The sequence below is a fragment of the Phoenix dactylifera genome, chromosome 16 (genome assembly GCF_009389715.1).
Source record: "Phoenix dactylifera cultivar Barhee BC4 chromosome 16, palm_55x_up_171113_PBpolish2nd_filt_p, whole genome shotgun sequence".
NCBI lineage: Eukaryota > Viridiplantae > Streptophyta > Magnoliopsida > Arecales > Arecaceae > Phoenix > Phoenix dactylifera.
The window spans coordinates 6,142,022-6,165,345 of record NC_052407.1 but is presented as its reverse complement, the minus strand read 5'-3'; the positions used below and the strand labels follow the sequence as shown (position 1 = coordinate 6,165,345).

Below are 23,324 nucleotides of genomic sequence, written 5' to 3'. Positions count from 1 at the left end.
TAACATTTTTTTAGTAATTTTTTTACTAATTGGGTGTTTAGAAAAGATGTATGTTGTTTAGGTTAAGAAGTCAACTAGTCCTGGATTGGAAAGGTTGATTTGGTTTCAGCTTTTGGTTTCTGGATCAGTGGTAATTGGTTTTTGTTCCTCTGTAAGGCTTATCAAGTCGATATTAATTGGGCTTGGCTAATTGATTTTTTGTTTGGTACTGGGTTAGGAAAGGTAGGTTGGAAAGGTGGGTTGGTTTGATTTAATTAATTGGTGGACTTGAAGGTTGATTAAACTTGGGTTGAAATAATTGACTGGTCTAAATGTTTGTGTCAAGCTGAATTTATTTAAGGGTTTTTTGAGTTTTGTTCTGGGTGACAATTAATTTTGATTGGACTCTTTCATCAAGGTTAATTATGTTGTGTTTTTTTCCGTATGGATGGAGGAACTTGAGCTGTAGGGGCTGTCTACAATTCTAGATCCTTGGGCATTGTAACAGTGATATGCATAAATATTTGGTTTCCATGTTACCATCTTCAGTACTCATATAAGCATAGCTTAACTACCTCCACTATGCTGAAATCCTATTCCAAGCATCTTTAAGCTTCAAATGGCCAAAGCTAGCCCATTTGTTTCTCTTTTGTGCAGTGCTGTAAGGGAAAGAATGTCACCTTGTGATGTGTCTCTTGTAAACCCTTCCATAAACTAAAGAAAGGCATTTAGTAATTCCAACATCACTTACAGCAAAATTGAAGTCTCTTATCTGATTTTGAAATAAAATAAGACTTGCATGATTGATATGATTAAAATGGAACCTGTTACTTAACCTGAAATATTGAGAGCTCAAAGATGTAGTTGCTGTCTTGTTAGGTCTCAAAATAGGTATTGTAAACTTACATAAATGGAACAACTGCCCAGCACATTACCTTCTCAAGAAAAGGATGCAATACTTGAAGGCAAAAATATTTAAGAAATAAATGCTGGTACCTTTCCACTTCTTGGAGGAGATCCTTACCTTTTTTTGGTAAAAAAGGAGATCCTTACCTAAGTATACGAGACCAGCACTTATATGTTGTAGGTGAAGATCCATACTCTTTTCCAAGTTGTAGAATGCAGACCACTGTGAGGCATTAGAAGTTGCTACAAGATTTTGTGCGCATGTATGTTTCCTGATGTGTTATTGAAGTTCCACATCACTTGACTTTCCTGTTCCTGTTTCTGTGAAGTTGCAAGGTTAATTTAAGGAGGAATTTGACATTTTCCGCTTTATCTTTTGTAGCTGAAAATACTAAATGGAATTGAATCTTAATCATTTTCTTTGATTTGTTTTTTGGAATCTCTACTACTTAAGGACTGTTGTTATATTGAAACAGAAACAATTCTTTTCTGTTATCTGAAAACTTTTGTCTGTCTAATGTTCTTACCAACATCAGTTTAATATTTAGGCATTCTCCATGTAACTTGAGCATTTATGAACATTTGTTCTTAGATGTTGGCTGCAATTTCATCTACATTATTTTCTTAGATATATTTAAGACAGCTAGTTTGTGAACTTACAGGTAATTTTCTTCTATCTGTTAGACCTTATATTTCTGATCATATAGAGAAGTTCGGAGAAATTGTTTCAATAGAGTGGTCAGAAGATCTGAAAGGAGGAAAAGCTGTTCGTCTTTCTGGAGTATTTGATAAGCTGAATTACAGATTCAGGAAGGCTTTTGGTGTTGAATCACTAAAATCTTTCTTCAGTACTCTGCATTGTCCCCTTGTTACTGAAGGTCAGCATGTCTCTAATCTGCATTTTTTGATTCGGACAATTGGAAGAGATGTGCCTGTAATGCAGCCAAATGTTGGTGGTGCTTCTGAGGCTAATACTTCACCAGTTGCCTTGCAAGTACAGAGGGAGATTTTCATATATCCAACAATTCAAGTTTATAATCTCTTGCAATCAGAAATAGTTGTCCTTTTGACTGAGAACCATCCAGGTAAGCCTGATGTTTCGATCAACTTTCTTTAAGGCTGTTATCTTTTTCAGTCTTGACTGTAAAAAGATGGAATAAGCTTTGCTGGTTGTTGCTTTACAGTCTTCACTGTACTTGCAGATCTATGCATGACTGGTGACTGTAAGAACATTGGGAAGCAAGCAGCTATTCCATGCGGATCAAGTTCTTATTTTTATGCAAATCCAGCCTTGATTTACTTTTCGGTTACTTTAACCGCATATGATTCAAAATGCGAACCAGTGAACAGTGGTGATTGGATTAAGAAGTTGCATAAACAGAAAAGCGAGGTCCACTATCTTGATATTGAGTTGGATTTTGGAGGCGGGAAATACTTTGCATCCTTAAGGCTGACACGTGCAGAGAGGGGCATATTAGAGGTGGCAAGAACTACCATTCCATGGTTTTGTTATATAAATATTATCTCTTTTTCATTACCCTAGTCAATTTCCTCAAACTTTTCAAAATATTGTTCATGAAATTTGTTCACGGAGATTGATATTTTGATTATTTAGCTGGATTAACTCAAGAGGTGAGGTCACTCTGCAGTTAACTCACTATAACATGCATGCAGGTTACTGTTTTCACGACTTATACACTGCAGAACAATACTGAACTTTTCTTGTTATGCTTTCCTTCCAATCAGAAGCCTTTTCCTTGGTAAGGTTATAATAGTTGATGCATGCGCTTCTTTATTTGGGTGGTTTCAGATAACATCTTAATATAATTGTGCAGGGTAGAATCTGGAAAGTATAGTTCCAACCTTCCTCCAGAGCTTGGTTGCTTCTTGCCTCCTAAGTCCACCAGGTCATGGTTTTTGAAGTAAGCATCAGAGACATAATTGCATGAACACAAGCTTATTTTTGTAAATGAATGCAGTTTTTCTCAGTTTTGTGAAGTCTTTCTTTCTTTCTTTCTTTCTTTTATTTAAGGATGGGCTGGGGTGTTCTTTCCATGGTTTTGATTTTTGAAGCTTATGGCTGTTGAAAAAACATTATAATTTTTTTCCCAAGGTTATGGCATCTTATTTGTCTACTATGACCAGATCCAATAAAGTACATTTCAAATCATTGAAAGAGAAAACATCGGGAGCATTTCTCGATCTGGATATGTTATCTGGCTTCACTGAGCTATCTGTGGAAGGTGAGGATGATAATGGGGTGAGTTGGATTGAAAAGCTAGGGGTGTCTGTACAGCCATTTAACCATGAACGATGTGTGCCATCACAAGTGGTATGCATTGTCCCAAGATATGTTATATCTAATGAATCCACGGAGGCCATCATGGTTCGCCAATGTTATCTGGAGGTCCTACTCTTTCTCTTTTAGGTTTCATTTATGAGAATTGTGTATTTTGCTTGTATAGTTTTTCTACACTGCACACAAATGGCACATTTTCACACTGACTGTTTATTTTATTAGGATGGTATGGATGGGATTACTACAGTAGAAGGCAAACAGAAAGTGACAGTACAAATGAGGAAAAATATGAGGAAAAGGAGAGACGTAAGTTTCTTTGATTCAATTCTTAGAAGACACAGTAATGGAAATGAGGATTGCCATACCTTTATCCAGTTTTGCATAAAAGAGAATGGATATAGTTGGTCTGGACCAATATGTGTTGCTTCACTTGGTCGATTTTTCTTGAAGTTCAAGCGATTTTCGGTTACACCTGCTGATCGATCAAATCCAACCACTTGGAAAGAAGATAAGTTGATGCAATTTGCTGCTGTCCATACTATACAAGAAAGTTCTAGTCTAGTTCTGCACTTCTATATGCCACCAGATGTTGCATTACCTTACCGCATAGAGAATTGCTTGTGCGGAATATCCATCATGTACTATCAAAAGGTTGTATTAGTATAACTATTTACAGTTGCATATAGGTAGGAGAAAAATAAAAGGATTAACTTTAATGAATATCTTTATACTCAAATGTTGTCTGGTTTTGTTGCTGCCGAACCTTTTCAGGACTTGATGGAATCAGATATCTTAGCATCTGGAAATTCAGTAGAGTATGCTTGGGATGACTTGAATTTGCCTCATAAGCTGGTTGTTGAAATTGTTGGTACGGGCTGCTTCCTCAATGTTTTCACATTATTTTGAGCAATAAATGGAACTGTTTGTCATTTGATATTTAATTCGTATAATTTGTTCTTGCTTCCTTCACTGAACTTTATTATTATATGCCCTCTTCATGTAGAGTCCTTTCAATTTTAGAGGACACATTCGTTGCATGAGTTTGAAGTGCAGAGGAAAAAAATTGGCCTAGCAGAAAACATGCCCGTTTTTCCAAAAGTTGTATTGACTAAAACAAAAATAAGACCAAATTATAGAGGTCTTACTTTAGCTTGAGGGCCAATTGTAGAAATTTGCTTATAGTTAATGGACGAAAACTAGATCTGCGAGTATAAGGTGCCTAGATTCTTAAGGAAGGGTCTAAGCATTAGAAAGAATACTGGACGCTTCCTAGATGCAAGTTGGGAGAAAAATATTTGTAAAAGAGCTAAAAGCAAGTTCATTTTTTTGGAGTTTTCAAAAATATTTAATTGGTAATCACTCTTTTTAAACTTTTTCTATAATTTTAAGTCTAATTTGATTTTTTTTGATATATTTTGATGTTTCTATGATTTCGGTTTAATCTAGATGATGTATCTTATTGCTTTAAAATGATACAAATTATAAAATGATTAGTGATATGTTGCACTCTACAATGAACAACATAAAATATTCTCAAAGCAAGTAGTGACGTAAAAATTAAAAAATATTATAATTAATTACATACATTTAAAGTCCAACATACATACCGATATTTAAAATTGGGTCAAGTGGCCATGCTTCTCGTAGATATCCAGATCATCAGCATAGTCAGGAGGCACATCAACTCACCCCTCTAATCAAGCGGCGTTGTAGTCTTGTATATTCATCCTATAAAAAATGCGCGCTGGGTTATAAGCACTTTCGGATCTCTCGTTGAAGCTCTGGTTCTGAGAGGTATCCTCTAGTCGATAATACTGTTGTGGAGGGGCCTATCCAAATATGCCAGTAGCAAAATTCGACTAGTAAGATACTCCGAGCTACGTAGGATAGTAGCCACCGAAAGATATCTCAGATACACTATATCTATATTCGTATCCGTATGGGTCATAAGTTGGCTATGGCTGTGGTAATAGGATCCAGTATACGACTCGAAACCTGATACGTCTATCGATCATATTCCACGTACGAGGTCATCTGCAACTGCATCGTGTCCTCCTGAATGACCTCGAGGAGCCATCTCCTATATGCAATTGTATCCTCGCGGGATCTACCAAATCGTGCACCGTAGTCCCTATCCTGTGTAGCATGCGTAAACTGAGACTCCCAGGTGAATTGAAGATCACGCTGTGGTTGTCTCATAAATAGTGGTCTCTTGTCCTGCACTCAATCTTTGGTCGACATATTTATGACCACCAGAACTGTCATTGCTGCTGCTCATGGTCTCTGAATCTGAGTATACTGACTCCTCGATACTCTCCATTAGGGCTGCAAGTGTTTTCTGTTTTTCTTTTTTGGTGTGTTGGGCAGCTGTCTTCTTATCCTTCGTACCTCTCTACCTGGCTATGCTAGGAGGATGTATATCGCCCTCCTGACCGAGTCAACCGGATAGCATAGTGGCCTCGTCTAAGCATCTCTCGACCATATCTCTAAGAGGATATCTCAGACAAGGAGTCATGTGGTGACTGGCTTCTCTGTGGCTGATCAGCTGGAAGGATGCGTGAAATATTGCTTTCAACCCATTGCCTTGCATTGACCCCAGCGTCGCTGGCTACGAAACTGGCCGGTCATGGAGGCGATCCTCACTCATCAAGCTCCGGCTCCTGTTGCTGGCGCACAAGCCATCCGATCATAGGATCATCCTCATCATCTACGAAAGCATGATCAATTGGATTGGTATACTTGAGCTTCACTTTCTTCTGAATGTACTTCAGCCTCAACCTCAGATTATAATGAATATTTACAAGATTGTTGAGGCGCTTTTGTGTCAAACGGTTTCTCTGCTTGTTGTGGATGAGGGCGAAGGTGGACCAATTGCGCTCACAGCCACTTAAGGAGACCGCCTAGGAGAAGATTCAGATAGCTAGCCTCTTAAGATTTTGCACGGACAGCCCAAAATGAATCCACCGTTCGGCTGCAAAAATATTGAAGAAAAATAGATATAAGATAGTACATATTAGTAACCATCTAACGCCAGGTAAATATCCTGATGTGTAACATACCTTGATTCATACTTTTTTTATGATAGTTGCCGAGACTCCAAGGTTGTCGCTGCCCTCTCTAAATCTTTTGGCGTGTAAAAAAAAACTGTATTGTACTATGTCAATAATAGAATATACCAGTTAACTTACGCATGTTACTTAAGTTAACTTACCTCTTCTAGGCATAGGGCTGTGACTTCTGGATCAGGCTCCATTTTGTAAATGACATTATGCAGAGCTGCTAGAAGTTCGGCATCCATATCGATTCCAGCTACGTTGTACTAGAATCGACGGTTTAGGTAGTATGTTGTACATAGAATTCGTTATTGTCTTAGTAAAATTATACAAGTACAGGAGTAGTCTAATTTTCAATGTTCTTGCTTATCTTCTAGATGCAAGTTCCTACACATATGGTAGTCCCACTGCCGCTCAATGATGCCGATGTATTCCTAGGCATGGGCTGGATCTGCCTCATGATCTGAGTCTTTGCCCTCTCTATCATGTGATATAGGAAGCCCAGCTGGGGGTACCTCTCGCTGTCCATGGCCCGAAGCACTTCATACAATGGTCTGGTAGCCTTCACTATCACAATGGCTCATTGCCAGAATGTTTGCCTCATCACCAAGTTCTCGGCATTGCTTCCTTCAGTGTCGGCCCTCACATATCTACTTTTTTGCCAAACGAGATGGACAAACATTTGAGGTAGGGCCTTTTTTTCTTAAGAATGCTATCAAGTGCAATATAGTTGGTAGTAAACCGTGTGACTTCTGATCTCAAGATCTCTCCTCCTACATACCTCCTTATCAGTGCAAAGGACCCACATATAGTTATAAATATATCTGATGTAAGTTTGGGTTGTCTCCACTGTCTACTGCACCCTATAAATCTTCGCGATGTCTATCAACATGAGATCAATACAATATGCAGTACATGGGGTCCAGAAAATATGTGGCTACTGCTCCATCAAAATCTCTCCAATGGCTTTATATTGTGGCTCATTATCTGTGATGACCTATACGATATTTTTCTTTTCTACCTAATCAATCACCTCCTCCATCAGTTTGAAGATGTACACGGCATTGTGCACCTGATTAGAAGCATCAACCGACTTGTGGAAGAAAGTCTTCGTATCACAGTATGTCAGAAAGTTGATTCTCTGCATGGTAGGAGTGGTCTAACCATCACACATCACACTCAGTCCATATGTGGGCCATTGCTTTTGTAGGAGGCAACTCATTTTTCTAACTTTTTACTGTTAAGAAGCTCATCGTAGATGTCCTTCGGGTCTGAAGGATCTACACCGGGACTGACAGCTTGTATGGCGGAAATGACAGACCTGGAGTACGTATTGTCTGTCACATTCGTTGGGATGTGGCTGAAGTGGAACCAAAATCCAGTAGCTCGCTATAGATCCTTCTTCTTATCCTTCTTCAGCATTGAGTTAATCCTCTGCTGTTTCGAATCTCTGCTAGGAAAGGTATGTGGATCTAAATCATGGATTGCTGTTGCTGGTGGAATCTCTCTGGATAACTTCTTTCTGCTACTAGCATAGATGCAATCCGGCCACTGCCTCTGCTGATGGCCTCTCTGATTAAGGTGGACCTGCTGAACTCTGGATCTATCCTACTGCTCGTAGAACCGAAGTGCGACTCATAGTACGAGGGCCCAAATCGAGCTTTATGCCTGCCACTTCATCATGCTATCATTGATCATCCAGGCTCGCTTGTATGGCAGCCTGTATCTGTGCCTCATCATCTGGAGCGGAGGCATCCTCTTCTTGGAGTAATAGAAAGGTGACTCTGCCGCTCGACGGTCCACCTTCGTCATTTTGGAAATCCTCTTCCTCGCTACTCTGAAATTAACGAAAGACTTTGTCATCAGCTGTCGAACCTCCTGTGAGCATTTCCGGTACAAAGATATGTCGGGGCAACCAACATCTAAGTGTTGCTTCAAACTGGTTATCTCTCTTTTGAACTCGGTGTTACACTAGTTACACTTTCAATGGAGGCGGCCCAAGAATATTTTTCATGATCCCAGCCAATATCACACTCTAGCTTCTTTTTACTTGATGGCTCTATTCCTGCAGATTTATCAAGTACGACAATTTATCAATTATTTAGAAATAACAAAATTTTGTTACGATGAAGATAATTTTTTTACCTTAGAAAATACATCTGATTTATCTAATACATAAATCTAATTTTTCATATTTTTTTAAATAGTTTATATATTTTTAATAATTTTTAAATTTAAAAAATATTTAAATATCATAAATTCAGAAAAATATGATTTCTACCTCAGAAATTACTTCTTAATTATGTAATCTGTACTACTAATTTTTCGTAATTTTTTGTATTATTTATATATTTTTTTGAGTTTAAAAATAATTTTTAATATTAATATTTAAAAAATTAATTTCAGCTCAGATCCATGTAGAACCCAACAATCGATGCTGCATATATTTTTTTACGTTCTCAGGCATGCATCAAAGGCTACTTGTTTCTCAATTTTTTTCAAATTTAGGCCTAAGCCATTGTGCATGATCGCATCAAAATTTGGATGAATGGACACCAAATTTTTATGGAGAGTTTGCATGCCCCTAAATACGTTTTTGATTTTAATTTATTTTTTTAAAAATATTTTTAACTCAAAAATATATTTTTAATTTTTAAAAATTATATATAATTCAAAAATAAAATTTTTTATGTCAATATGTAGATCATCTACAGATCTACAACATATACAAAAATTAAGCCCAAATTGAAAATTATGGTATGATCTTTCTTTATTTTGTAATTTTTGAGCTATTTTTTCAAGCACCCTCCAAAAAAGAGAAAATGAGATGGAAGAGAGAAAGCACACCTTATGTAACCTTAGATCTTCCTTTTGATAGTCTGAATCAGTGTTGTTTTTGGAGTATTTCGGAAAGAAAAGCGGTGGAGAGAGTCGCTGCTTTCAAATGCTGTTCCGGAAGGCCTTCCCAACAGCCACTTGATGCTTTAAAAGCATCAGATGGCTCCATAGTGTCAACGCTCCACCGCTTTCAAATGGTGTTGGGAAGGCCTTTTCAGGCCTTTCCAACAGCCACCTAATGTTTTAAAAGCATCAGGTGGCTCCACAGTGTCAATCCGATTCGGAACTGGATTGACTCGGTGCGAACCGGTTTGCACTGAACTGACCGGTTTTAGTCGGTAAGGGACCAATTCCGACCAATTCGGTAGGGTTCCGGCTGGTGTGGGGCCAAACTGAAATTATCAGGCGAACCGACTCAGTTGCGCACCGAGTCGGCTCGGCACTGCCCGAATCGGGCGGTTTGGCCCGGTTCAGCAGACCATGGCTAAAAGCTTTACATAATGAAAGGCAAAGTCAGGACAACCATGGCCCGGTTCTAAGTTCTAAATGACAACCATTATTTGGTGTATTTGGCTTTCTAACCACTCCGAGCTATCATTCTAAGAACACATTGAATCAGAGACTGACATGGATAGTTGATTATGTAGTTTCTTAAGCAATTGTGATAGAAAATTTTTCAAGAGTCTAACTCAAGGTCTGTGGAACTGTCCCGAACCACCGGATTCGGGGCGTCTCGGGTCATACTGGCGACGGACCGGGACGGTTCTACCATTGAAACCGAGACGCCTCGCCGGAAGGGAAGAAGGAGAAGAGGAAGAGAGAGAGAGCAGGGAAGGGAGGGAGAGAGAGAGAGAGGAAGGAAGAGAGGCCGACCAGCCTCTTTTGTCTCTCCTCTCCCTCCCCCTCCCTACCCCCCTCTCTTCCCCTCTCGTTCTCCTTCTCCTCCATCGTAGAAGATGTGTCGGTACGGGCTCGGCACGGCATAGCACGGGCCTGTACCGACTTGTCCCACCTGGCAACTGATACGGTGCTTAATACCAGTTCCACCGTCCTTAGTCTAACTAGTTCATTTTTTATAATTTTAGAGTAATTGAGGGTTGAGCTTATTCTCAAACAACTTGATTTATGATCATAGGTTTGATTTCCTTATTAATATTTTTGTTAATATTATTTTTGTAAAATACTGAATTGCTTGTTTCACTTCTGTAGATATGCATCTTTTGCGTGAAATAAACATTGACAAGGTGACTGCGTGGAAACCATTGTTTAAGATGAGACAAAATAAAGGGTTGGCTTTGCAATTACCAATGGATAAGAGATATGGTCTTGAAAGAAAACCTTCTGATGAATCACATGGACTAAGAGTCTTTAAGGTGGGGTATGAGGTGTATGCAGATGGACTCTGTAGGGTACTACGAATTTGTGAGCTTGCTGACAGTTACAGAGAAGAGAAGATGCTTCAGCCTTGTGCAACTTTTCAGTTGAGAATTTCATATTTTGCGGTGCATTTTCTTGACAGCAGCAAACAGGTTTGCCTCTTCATACATCTCAGCCATTTCAATGGGAGAACTGGAGAAGCTTGTGACCGTACACTTGTTTTATAACCATATATTGTTATACCTTTTATTGACTAAAATACCATTTGTAGGGTTCCAATATAGCCAAAAAAAGGAGAACAAAACACAGGTTTGAGAAATCTCTAGAATCCTAATCTAGAAAGAATTCTAGGATCTCAATTTATGGATTTAGAAAATCTTCAGAACCCCTGTTCAAGGGTGAGAATTCCAATTTAAGGAATTCCCAGAATATCACAACATATAATTAAAAAAAAACATGAATGGAAGAAAGCCTGTTTTTGGGAGTACCAGAGTCATGCTTTTGTTCACATGCATAGCACGTGCATGGCACTAGTTTTGTTTTATGGCACTTGTAGCAACCATTGATGCCAAGTTGCTTGATTCTTAGACTTTTATGAGTGGCCAACATATTAGATATTCTTAACTTTATTTTTAATTATTTATCTTAGTCTATATTTAATTTTCTCTGTATCGAACAAAGAAAAAGAATTGTTGTTTAAGAATTTTTAAGAATAAGTTATCAATTCATTCGATTTTTTGGATTGTTGTATAACACTTTTTGTTTAAAAGATACGCATGTTCAACTCTCACTTTGTCATACAACAAAACAACAAGGTAAGCTTTTCCATATTCATATTTATGAACAGAGTATCAGCTTCATTGTTCAGAAGTTCATTTGAATTGTTTATTCTATATGAGACTTTTGTATTCATTTTCTGCCCATAAATGTATCTCATGCATATTTTTGTTAGGTTTCCTGCAGAAACCTCTTTCCAAATTGTCTTTTTGTTATTGGTGTGCGTGTCTAAACCTATTCTAGGAGTGTTCCACAAGAGTTGTTATGTGATTTATCTCAGGTTCACCTATCTCAGTCATTTTGATTTTGATTTAACTAACCAAACAGAAAGGTGTAACACTAGTAAAACTTTTCTACGGTACGATGAGCCAACCTTGTAATCAGCCTAAGTGCAGTTCTAATAAAAATCTTGTGTTACATCTCATTTGTCCCCTAGACATTTTTCTGCCATTCCTTTCGTTGAGTGTGCAAGCAATTTCAAATTTGTGGCATTTTATTTGTTTACACTTGCAGAAGGAAGCAGATACGAGTGATTTGCAAACATATTCCACGATTATAGTTGCAAGGCTTGGAAATTCCATGCTGGATTTGTTGACCACAGATCAGTATAAATATTACCGTGCAAGAATTCAGGTACTTTATGACATTTGAGAAGCTACAGGAAATTTTGGAGTCTTCCTCATATCTCTGATGATGTTATGTAATAAACATAAGAATTGGATTAAACTGTTTATAGCGTTCTCTGTCTCTCTCTCCCCCCTCTCTCTCCCCCCCTCTCTCCCTCACACACACACATGCACGCACGTGTGCGCATGCACTTGCTTGCTCACTTACTCATATTACTGATCCTATTAACAATGCAGTCAATAAATGTGGATGAAAAATGGCAAGGAGCTCCATTCGCATCAATGGTTCGAAAGAGCCAGCTACATGATTCTGGCTCAAATGAGAACATCCTTAAAATTGTTTTCATCCTATGTTCAACCAATTCTAGTGTTAAACAAGTCAAATACTCCTCCATCATTCTGCAGGTATATACTAAATGGTAATGAGGTATTTTTAGGTTTAGGTTTCTACATGATATTCTGTTCTTCTGGCCTTCAAATTCATGATTACATGCATTTAGTAGAGGCCTAAGCTACAGATTCAGATATGCATAATGGCATATCATTTTCTACACACCATCTAAATCATATCATACTAGCTGGCTAAGACATTGCATTTATTTTACAGCCTATTGATTTGAAAGTTGATGAAGAAACATTGATGAGGCTTGTCCCATTTTGGAGAACCTCTCTCAGCGATTCTAGAACACAGAGCCAGCAATACTACTTTAAGCACTTTGAGATCCACCCAATTAAGGTATGCTTCGGCTTTACCTTTCGATATCAATGCAGTTACAAGTGAATATGCTTATGTTTCTGCTGGTGGTTAGAATTGGCATCCTGACCTAGATTTCTATCTCTTTTAAGATCATAGCAAGCTTTCTTCCAGGGAGTCCATATGCGAGTTATAGCTCAGCTCAAGAGACTTTGAGATCGTTACTGCACAGTGTTATAAAGGTGCTGCAAAAAGTTCTTGATGAGATTGTCATCGTCATCATCATTTTTTTGTGAATAGAGCACACCCTCATATGTGTGTGTATGCTTGCACACATCTATATCTACATGTTTACATATATATGAGGCAAAAGAGCTTCCATAAAAAGAAAGGTTTACATTATGGGCAGCCTCCCATGGGTTCCTTTGAATGAGTGAAGAGGGAGTATGACAGAAAGCTATGCTACATTATTGTTCTGTTTGAGCTCCCTCTGCACACCTGGTAAATAAGTTGATTTCCCCTCTTTTGAAGGCCCTGCCCTTGTCTCTGCTGTAGAAAGATTTTTCTGTCTCTGGAGTCCTTGCACCTGTTGATCAAACAGTATCGACTGAAAGACCCCAAGCTGAAGCAACTCAGGGTTTTTCTTTTATGTAGGTGCCTGCAGTTAATAACAAAGTTGTAGAACTAAATGGGGTCCTCCTTACTCATGCCTTAGTTACATTCCGTGAGTTGCTCATAAAATGTGCACAACATTATTCATGGTAAGTTCTTGACATTTTATCTGCCTTACTTTCATAATATTTGTTTGGTCATTTGGTCATAGCCCGAGGCAAAATATCTTATGATTTTCTAGGTATGTTATAAGGGCTGTCTACATAGCAAAGGGAAGCCCATTGCTTCCACCGGCTTTTGCCTCAATATTTGATGACACTGCTTCATCCTCTCTTGATGTTTTCTTCGATCCTTCTGATGGCTCAATCAGTCTTCCTGGACTTACTTTAGGTAAGTAGCTCTAACATATTGGTTTTCTAATTGGTCAGTTACTTGCATATCGAACATGGAGACTGCAACATTCACATCTCAGTCTCATAAAACTCATGACAAAAACAAACAATTGGAAGCATTAAAATCCTCCGCATTTGTATGTTCAATAACTCAACCTTTAAAAGAGATACAGAAGAATCTATTATCACTTTTTTGTATAGGTTGTATCATATCTTATTCTGTACAGCAATCTGGACGATTTTTTTCCTATAAACGAAGTCAAATAGCCCCAGTTAACTAAAACTAATCCTTCACAAGTTAGACGACAGAAGTACTTTTGATCCATCACCCAGAATTTAGACCAATTTCTTATGGTCACAGTGAAAGAATAACCAAATATTACTAACATTAGAGTATTTGGATTGGAATAAGCTTTTGTATAAGCTGTTATCTGTCTAATTTGGATGAGTATATACCGTATTAAGCCCCCCAAAAGAGGAAGGCAGTTCTCTGTATTCTTGATAGAATTTTACATTTATACCGTCCAAAATCTCCCTACATGTTCTTCAAAGTAATTTAACTCAATAATCCACAAAACTGTAGACATAAAATCTTTGCTTAGTTTCAAAACTAACTAAAGAAAATGTGATGGAGGACTAAATTACCTTCTCCTTTCATGGAAAGATCACACTTCAATTGATGCAGTTAGCTTGTCTTGGAAGTCCAATAGTTACTACGAATAGGTGCTTTTAATTTTGCATGGCTTTCCATCTTTTCTGGAAAGCGATTATAGATAATGGAATCCTTATAAACCTTTGTAGATGATACAGTGATTAATCAAACCATTTTTTTCTTTTGGCTTAAAAGAAGTTTGAAAGGCTGAGCATTTTTTGTAGCTAGCTGACATGAACAAATATGATTTTGTTGGTCTTGAATATTGAACCTTAAATGCTCCACCTTCTCAATTTGATATGAAACTGTTCTTGTTTTCCTTCTTTGATCAGCATCAAACTAGAAAATTGTACTGAAATGTTTTTAATAAATTACTGTAGCATGAATGCTTGAATGTTAAGTGATTCTATGAAACTATCAGGGAACTCAGTTCTATATTGAAAAGATTAATCCATGCAAGTGAAATAATACTATATTATTAAATAACTTTCTTGTTAACATCGCAATATACTTGTATCATTTGTTTTTCCTCCCACAGTACTCGGTGATCTGTGCTTTCTACTTTTTGTATAGGCATGTTCAAATTCATCAGTAAATGTATCGACTCTAAGGGCTTTTCAGGGACAAAACGTTATTTTGGAGATCTGGGAAAAACTGTAAGCTTAACTGTTGTAATTTATAGAATACTAAGCTATGATATGCTACTGAATGATAATTACATTGCATGATGTTCTCTGCAGATCAAGATGGCAGGTTCAAATGCTCTTTTTGCTGCTGTTACTGAAATTTCAGACAGTGTACTGAGAGGAGCAGAGACAAATGGTTTTAGTGGCATGGTAACGCTCAAGCTATCTTTGCAATGAATAGTTCTTGTTTGTATGCGAAAACCACATGAACGATTATTAATATGGGATTCTCCACCCTTTTCTAATGCTTTGGATGGATGATTTGGTTTCGTTAAGGTTAATGGTTTACACCAAGGTATCCTGAGATTGGCTATGGAGCCTTCCTTGTTAGGAGCTGCTGTAATGGAGGGTGGTCCAAACAGAAAAATTAAACTTGATCGTAGTCCGGGAGTTGATGAGGTAACCTTTGCTGTTGTTGCCTGATCAGATATAAGTGCTCAGAGTTTTGAATACGTGATAAACAACGGAAAAACAATTTACTTCTTTTAGGACTCATGATTTACTGGTATCAAATCTCATGCAGCTGTATATTGAAGGCTACCTACAGGCTATGTTGGATGTGATGTACAAACAAGAATATCTTCGTGTGAGGGTGATTGATGACCAGGTAATTATTTAACTAGTCACTTTTATCTCATCATATACTTGATATATTGTATAGCTAATCAGTTTTATCTCAACATCTATTTAATGCCTTGATAATAAACAATACTCCGGTTACCAGTTTTCTGGAACATGGACCAATTGCTTGAATTTCTAGGGAACTTGATTTGCTTGCCATTATTAAAACTAAATGAATAACACTACTTACATATTCTTTGGATATATGCAAAATTTATATAATAGGGGTCGTGTCAAATGTTGTTCCACACTTTGGATGGGTTACTATGTACATATACTGAGATTCTACATTTTATGTATTAGAAATGTAGTGTTAGTTGAGGTATTTCTAAATCCCAGTGTGTAATTTTGCCAGTGATCAGCGAAATTGCAACCTCTTCTTTCTTTACTCAGCTGGTTAGTATTTGGACAGGTCTAGTATGCAAAAATTCTTCGATGGTCCAAATCTTGGTTCATATGGATCAAAATTCAGTGTCAAAGGAAATGAGTTCTTTTTTTGTCTCACTTCGGAGGACTTCACAAGTTATCAAATTATAAATGGAAAGAAAAAGAAATGAACACCCAAGAGAAGAATTAATTGAAGAAAGTAGGCAGACTAGCCCTCACTAGATTTGAAGTCATATATCTTTAAAATACCAAGATAATTATGAAAACCAACATAAACTCTAGAGCAAGTTGCACCTCTGCTTTAGAGAGGACAAGACCCTAAAGCTGGCCATGCCTTCACGCTAGAGGTCAAAAGAAAAGACATAATTACAGTAGAGAGGCTTAGAAGCTATGTCCATGTCCATATGTGGGGTGTGTATGTCGTCGTAGTATAAGGGAGAGACCCACATACAGATTTGTTGATCTTATTATAATAGAGGAGAGTAGTTAATTCTAGAAATAACTTCCCTTGGATAGTCTTTAACACAAAGTAACTCCTTATAGTGGTTTCTGTTAGTTTTCACTGTAAGTAACTCCTTTTAATGATTATTTCCATGAACAACTAAGTTTTGTTGCATGACCTATTGCATGAATGGCAAGTGGTAAATTATGATCGTTCCAAGTGTCAAGGACTCAAGATACAACTAAATGAATAATTTAACCAAATCTTGGTTGATTCATTATTATTGACTATTTACTATAGTTGTTCAATTATCAGTTTATTTGGGTATAAATATTTTCATATCTACTTCTTGTTCGGAGGTCCTTTTCTTTATAATAATAACCTAAGTTATCCACTATGAATGATGCACCATTAACTTATCTGTTCATAATGTCTGTTGTCACTAATGCATGGTTTAAAATTAAATACCGACCACATTGTCCCTGTACCAGCAGGGTGCCTGTAACCTGGGGTGGGGCACTCCTTAGTTTTGGCCACTATTTCATCTAAAAAAACTATTCTGCTAGTTTTCCACTATTTCATCTTGACAATCTTTGGTATTATTCATTACTCCGTTGATTTAATGTAAACTAATAATATTCCAATTTTTAATGCACAAAGACAGTTGTTCAATGTGTTCTCATAATAAGTTATTGTGAAAGTATGTATTACAGAAGATATGCTATTCTGCAATAATTTTGTTGTGTAGTGCGTAATGATCTGGGCTGAGCATTAAAAAAAAAGAAGCAGCAGCCATAAAAGTTGGCAATGGTAGACAATCAGATGAAATATATGTTCATATGCATGGTCTGCCGTACTGGTCGGTATGGGCCGGTACCGGACCCTACCTGTATGGTACAGCTACATATTTCGGTACTGAACCGTACTGGCTAGTACCGGCGCGTACCGGCGCGTACCGACCAGTCCGTACCGGCTCCATTTTTTTTTTGGCTTTTAGCCCATCGGTACAGTACCGGTTTGGCTCGGTTTGGTTCGGTACCGTACCGGTACTGATGCCCACCGGTACGTCGGTACAGTCGGTACCGCGTACCTTGTTCATATGTTTATATTGTTGTAGTTTTGGATTTCATTTTGCTAATACTGTTTCTCTAAAGTGGACAACTGTGTACAATCTGAGCGGAGCTTAACCTTCGTCCATAAATTGCCTAACTAAGATCGTACCCTTCATTGGCACTGTTTCAATTAGGAAGAAAATATGTTGCACAAAGTCTTCCAATTACTTTAATTGCCAGCAAATTAGGGCTTAGGGACATGTTACATGCTTCATATTGATACATAAGCACTCATGATGTTTCTCCATTCCTAGAAATTTCTATTCTAGCATTATATTGTTTTTGAGATAATATCGATAAATCTACTTGCCTAGCAGGTTATCCTCAAAAACCTTCCCCCAAACAGTTCTATCATAAATGAAATTGAGGAAAACGTGAAGAGCTTTCTTGTGAGCAAGGCATTGTTGACAGGAGATATTTCAACAGCTTCTCGTCCTTTGCGCCATCTACGAAGCGAAAGTGTAAGTTTCCTTATTATTTCTGAGTTGCTTTGTCTTCTTAGGAGCATCTTCCAGAGTCCTTTGTGTGCTATTTGAAATAATTGCTAGAGGTAGGCATTAGATGCAACTAATCCACATATATATTTTAAATATACTCATTCCTTCAAGTGTCCATATTTTCTGGTCAAGCATAAATATTAGAAAGCCTGACACCTGACAGTTCAAGGCAATGACTATCAGAATAAGGGAGATTAAATTTAACAATTGAATTTTACCTGTTTTTTTGAATGAAAAAGATGAAATAGGAAAGGTGAAACCTGGAAACAGTGTTGTCAGTTATTCAAATCACTAGAAAACAGTTTGCATTTACTCGAAATTTGGCATGATAAAAGTTGCTCAATATTCACGCCTTGGTTCAAGACTGTTGCTTAAGCTCAGAAACAGTAACTAAAAGTAGCGAAGTCAAGCAATGGCAGTCCTAGTTAGTCAGTTAGTTAACGTCAAAATAAATACTTGCATGTGGTATATATAAATCAGCATCTGCTGTGTATCGTGGATCTCAGTCTAATAGCTGCAGTGACATCAATCTTTATGTTTTATTGTGCACTCAAGCATGACCTGTATTTTTGTTGTGGGTAAGAAACTTAATATGGAATAGAATAGATCTAACCGATGACATAAATTCTCCAAGACAATGTAGTTTTGGAAGGAAAAAATCAGTTTTGATTTTTTTAGAAGTATTTTTGGATATATTTCTAGGTGAATTTTTGATGGACCCAGAAGGTTTATGATTGCTTGATTTTAATAGAAGTTAGGGGCTAATAGTGACATATGTTTATAAAAATGAGTCTTCTTGATGCAGTGAAGTTCTAGATCAATTAGGAGTCCTACTGCGAGTCTACTTCTATAATTTATGGGTTGTATTAAATGAGTCTAAGGTTTGCCATACCGACCGATCCATACGGACCATACCATACCGATAATGTACCGGTATAATTGTGAGATTCGGTATAGTATATGAGTTGAACCGGTCGAAACAAAGCAGCTGCCCTATACGATAGCTACCACTCAAGACTAGGTGTGTACCATACTGCACGGACCCATACTGTCTATTTCGGATGGTACTATGATAAAAAATGAGAAAAAGAGGTCGGAAGCTGTCTCAATAAGAGGTGCATACTGTGCCGACTACCGATTATACTGTACTAAAGTGGTAATGTACCAGTTTATTGACCATATGACAAGCTCTAAAGATAGACATAAGGCAGGGAAAATACTTTGTCAGTTTATTGACCAGATGCCTTTATTTTCAGAGTGGTGGAAGCCTTGAGCAGATACTTTCTTGATGCCTTATTGTTCAGCTTTGTACTAGTCCGCTTGACTTTGAGACCTAGCCTTAAGATTATAGAGGCCTTAGTGAGAGATTGAGCCAAGTCTGAGAAGGGCTTGGCTTGCTAAACTCAGCTTACTTACAACTCCACATGGAAGTTATATTTTATCTGATGGTTATGGAAGAAAATCAGTTTTTGGCTGGTAAACTGCAGTAACTCTCAAATAAGTAATAGTCATTTGAAACTTGGTGATCAGACAGAAGGGCTTGAGATTAATGGAAGGATGTAAAATGTGACTTACTTTTTATACACACATTCCGACGTCTTTAGAAATCTCTTTCTTATTGTTGGATTTTTTATTAGGTATTTTAGTCAATTAAATCAATGTATTTTAGTTATTTTCTTAATGTATTTCACCTTGCTAGGGAAATTCTATTCGTTTGCTTCTTCTTACCCTTTTGTCATTGGCACTCCTAATTTTTATATAGTTTGAGTGTGTGAACTGAATTCACAGTATGGAATTTGAGCACTTTCTCTTAATCAGTTTCACCTTGTATTTTTTCCTAGTCAGCAAATTTGTTTCACCAAATTGGTCTTTGATTTTGACTCGTCTTAATTTGATTCGACTTATTAAGACACTGCATTATGCTGGAAATTTCCAACCAAAAAAATCCTAAAACATGACTTGAGGCTAATTCTTGGTTGACTTATTATATTTTAAACATCCATGAATTTTTGCGCCTACTTTGATAGGTGAATCCCACTTCAAATTATTACTATGACAACTGGGCAACATAAATTTGAATTTATGTAAAAACTATAACATGAAATAGGGATCTTCCTACCTTATGAGTTTGGCCATTTTAAATTCTTTTAGTTACTCCTAGGATCTCTAACTAGGTATAAAAGCAGCCAATCTGAACTTTAAACTAATCACTATGCAGTTTATTAACTAAATTTGATGAAATAAATGTTTAGGAGCTTGAGAAATCTGATTATTTTGTTTTTTTCGGGTTTTAATTTTTCTAAGATGTGCCTAAAATGAGACACCATGCCCGAAACATACCTTAGGATCTAATTTTGATTTCTTGTATGAGGTAAGGTAAGCCGAATTGACCCAAACCTAATGGTTCGGCCTGTACCAAGCTGAACCGATGCCAATCCGGGATGGTTTGGCTATGTGGGTCAGTTCAGGCATACAAGATGCTCGATCGGTCTCTATGACGTTATTCACTTGAGAGAATGTTCGAGAACCACTCTTCGCCCTCTCGCATTTTCTCTCCATCCTCTCGCCCACTTTCTCCTCTCTCTCCACCTTGCCAGGGCTTAGGGCTGGAAGTGGGCCGGGCCTGGCAGGCCACACTCCTACCTGACCTTGACTCGAAATTTTTCTTTTAAGCTTCAGGTCATGCTTAAGCTTGAATTTTTTTCGAAAACTCAGGCCCGAGCCTAATTGGGCCAGCTCAATAGGACTCAACATTATCCCATTGTATAACATCATGTTCATCCAGGCCCCGACGATAGAGGAGAGAGATCATGGTACCTCTTAAATGAAATTGCAGTAGGTCGATGATAGGGGGGCCGGGGGCTCCTTTTCATGACTTCGCCTTGCTTGGACGGTTGACGACTGCCACTGGTGACCGGCGAACAGGGATGATGGACAAACTTCAGGAAAGACCGACCGGCGATTGGCTATGAGGGACTAGCAGATTGAATTTTGGTGGCTGGCGGCGGAGGCGATGATAGGAATCGAGGACGAGAAGTGAAGAACGGTGAAGGAGAACCCTAGGCTCCGAATTGGATTTGGTCGATCGATCAAGAATCTAGATTTGAGAGTTTGGGAGAATAACCAAATAAGAGAAGAAGCCCTGCGGTTAGTGAAGTAGCGAACCCACCCATCGCTCGATTAAGCCCATTTTGAAACGAGCCTAAATGTTTGAATTGGGTTGTGTTTAGGCCTGCATTTGGGCTCCAAATCGGGCCTCATCCAGGCTCGGGCTCAGGCTCGAGCTGGGCCAATGATATACCCGAGCCCGGTCCGAAAGAAAAATGGGCTTGATAATTTAACCCAAATCCGGCCTAAAATTGGTCGGGCGTAGCCTGTAGCCTAGCTCGTGGTAGGCCCGACCCATTGGGCTTTAGGCTGGCCCAAGCCCATTTCCAGCCCTACCAACCTTTCTCTATCAGGTCATCGCAAGGCTTTGCTCCCCTGCTCATCGATCATTGTGCTTGACATCTCCATCGGGTCACGGTAAGGCATCCCTCCCCCTCTCATTGATTATTGCCCTTGGCATCTCCATCGGGTCACGTAAGACTTCCCTCCCCCTCTCCTCATCGATCGTCGCCCAAGGCATCTTTGTCGGATCGCGGTATGGCTTCCCTCCCCCTTTCCTCGTCGATTGTTGCCCTCGGCATCTCCGTTGGGTCACTATAAGGCTTCCCTCTCTCTCCTCGTCGATTGTCGCCCTCAAAACCATGCCCCCATCGCCGGTGGTAAGACTTCAAGAAGGTCTCTCTCTCTCTCTCTCTTTGTCAGGTCATAGTAAAATCTTCTCCCCCTCCTCCCTCTCCCTCTCTCTCTCCCTCCTTCCTCTCCCTTCCTCTCTCTCTCTTCTTCCCTCTCCTCCTCCCCTCCTCTCTCCATTTTTTGGTACACTCTAGCATGGCACGATATGGACCTGTACCGTACCATACCAATAGCCGACCAGTACGGGTCACTGTACTGATTCGACAAATCTTGTTAAGGAAATAATGGTAAAATTATGTAGCAAGAATCTAGGTGGCATAATATGGAGTAGTTTTTTTAATGGCTTTATATTTTCTTAAACATGTTCTCATTAAGAAATCTAGTTACCATGCAAAGGGTTGTCAGTCTCCCAAAGGTCTGGCAGTTTTCTCCATGAAGTACAAGTGACCACGCTTTTCAAGTCATCTTTGAGAGGTATAGCAGAAGCATTGTTTAGCTTTTTTTCACTCAAGAGACTTCTATAATAGTTCTATCATTAAGAAATCTAGATCACATGCTACTAGAACCCACCCCTTTAGTATATACGAGATTAACTAAACGCTCGAGATTTCATCTATAAGCAATATAGAAATTCAGTTTCAAGAATCATCTAATTCACATTTATACTTGGTGTCTGAACCTATTTCATTTGAAGCCGTCCAATTTCTATCATGACTAAGAGCAGTTGACTGGCATTATTCATGTGCTAAAATATGCTGCAGGAGTGGAAACTTGGGCCGACAGTGTTGACGTTGTGCGAACACTTGTTTGTGAGCCTTGCAATTCAGATGTTGCGAAAGCATGCGAACAAATTTTTGGTTAACATCAGATGGAATGTAAAAGCAGGTGGAGATAGAGGTGAGGCATCTTCTGATGAGAGCCAAGCAAAGCCTAGTAGGACGTGGGCAGTTGGTAAGTTTCTTTTGTCAGGTATGATTGCTTACCTAGATGGGCGGTTGTGCCGGCACATACCCAATCCAATTGCAAGGCGAATTGTAAGCGGATTCTTGTTGAGTTTTCTTCAAAAAGATAATGAATAAGCTTTCAAAGTTTCTATCCTCGCTTTAGGAGGGCAATGTGGTGCATATGAATAGAAATCAAAAACAATAAAGAGGAAAAGGTGAAAGGATTTGAACTTTCACACTAATGTTGAAAGAGCAGCTTACCATAAAAATAGTGGTTTTATGGTAGGACAGTTTTGAGAATGCATATCTTATATTTTATCTTTGATTCTTCCAAACCTGCAACGAAAGAATCAGAAGCGCCTGCTTGTGAGGCAAGAGCTTTTGTTAATAAGTGGCCTTTTATCACAGATAACCCTTCACCAAAAACAAAATTTGTTCTAATGTTTTTTCATTCTTTTCCCATTTGCAAATATCTGCCATTTGAAATCCTGTCAACACCAGTGTTCCATTTCCATTGGTCTCTAGCACCATTGCCAATCTCGTTTCTCACTCTGGTAATTGATATTTAACTTTACGATTTTCAGCCCACAATTCTGTCCTCTTTTCTTTTTCTAATGTATATCCAGATTGGTTAAATTGAAATGCTGAAACTGCAGACAGTATTTAGAATTCGTTGAGGAGAATAAAGG

The 23,324-nt window shown here is 38.3% G+C and overlaps 1 protein-coding gene across 5 annotated transcripts in view; it reads left to right on the top strand.

Annotated features, from left to right (window-relative positions):
- The window catches only part of LOC103709193, a 46,113-nt gene extending 23,160 nt beyond the window's left edge, over positions 1 to 22,953 (top strand). For 3 of the 5 annotated variants that reach the window (XM_039114342.1, XM_039114341.1, XM_039114343.1), the window contains exons 17-36: positions 1,548 to 1,970; positions 2,088 to 2,365; positions 2,560 to 2,645; positions 2,721 to 2,807; positions 3,031 to 3,292; positions 3,407 to 3,835; positions 3,956 to 4,052; positions 10,285 to 10,604; positions 11,743 to 11,862; positions 12,093 to 12,260; positions 12,463 to 12,591; positions 12,702 to 12,791; positions 13,204 to 13,310; positions 13,403 to 13,551; positions 14,779 to 14,861; positions 14,946 to 15,041; positions 15,168 to 15,290; positions 15,415 to 15,498; positions 17,771 to 17,914; positions 22,453 to 22,953. In XM_039114342.1, the coding sequence (XP_038970270.1) occupies positions 1,548 to 1,970; positions 2,088 to 2,365; positions 2,560 to 2,645; positions 2,721 to 2,807; positions 3,031 to 3,292; positions 3,407 to 3,835; positions 3,956 to 4,052; positions 10,285 to 10,604; positions 11,743 to 11,862; positions 12,093 to 12,260; positions 12,463 to 12,591; positions 12,702 to 12,791; positions 13,204 to 13,310; positions 13,403 to 13,551; positions 14,779 to 14,861; positions 14,946 to 15,041; positions 15,168 to 15,290; positions 15,415 to 15,498; positions 17,771 to 17,914; positions 22,453 to 22,770 (3,593 nt within the window). In that variant the 3' untranslated portion in view covers positions 22,771 to 22,953. Of the gene's footprint in view, positions 1 to 1,547; positions 1,971 to 2,087; positions 2,366 to 2,559; positions 2,646 to 2,720; positions 2,808 to 3,030; positions 3,293 to 3,406; positions 3,836 to 3,955; positions 4,053 to 10,284; positions 10,605 to 11,742; positions 11,863 to 12,092; positions 12,261 to 12,462; positions 12,592 to 12,701; positions 13,051 to 13,203; positions 13,311 to 13,402; positions 13,552 to 14,778; positions 14,862 to 14,945; positions 15,042 to 15,167; positions 15,291 to 15,414; positions 15,499 to 17,770; positions 17,915 to 22,452 lie in introns of those variants that run through there. The other 2 variants (XR_005506443.1, XR_005506444.1) reach the window with 2 other exon arrangements.
- The last annotated feature ends 371 nt before the right edge of the window (positions 22,954 to 23,324 follow it).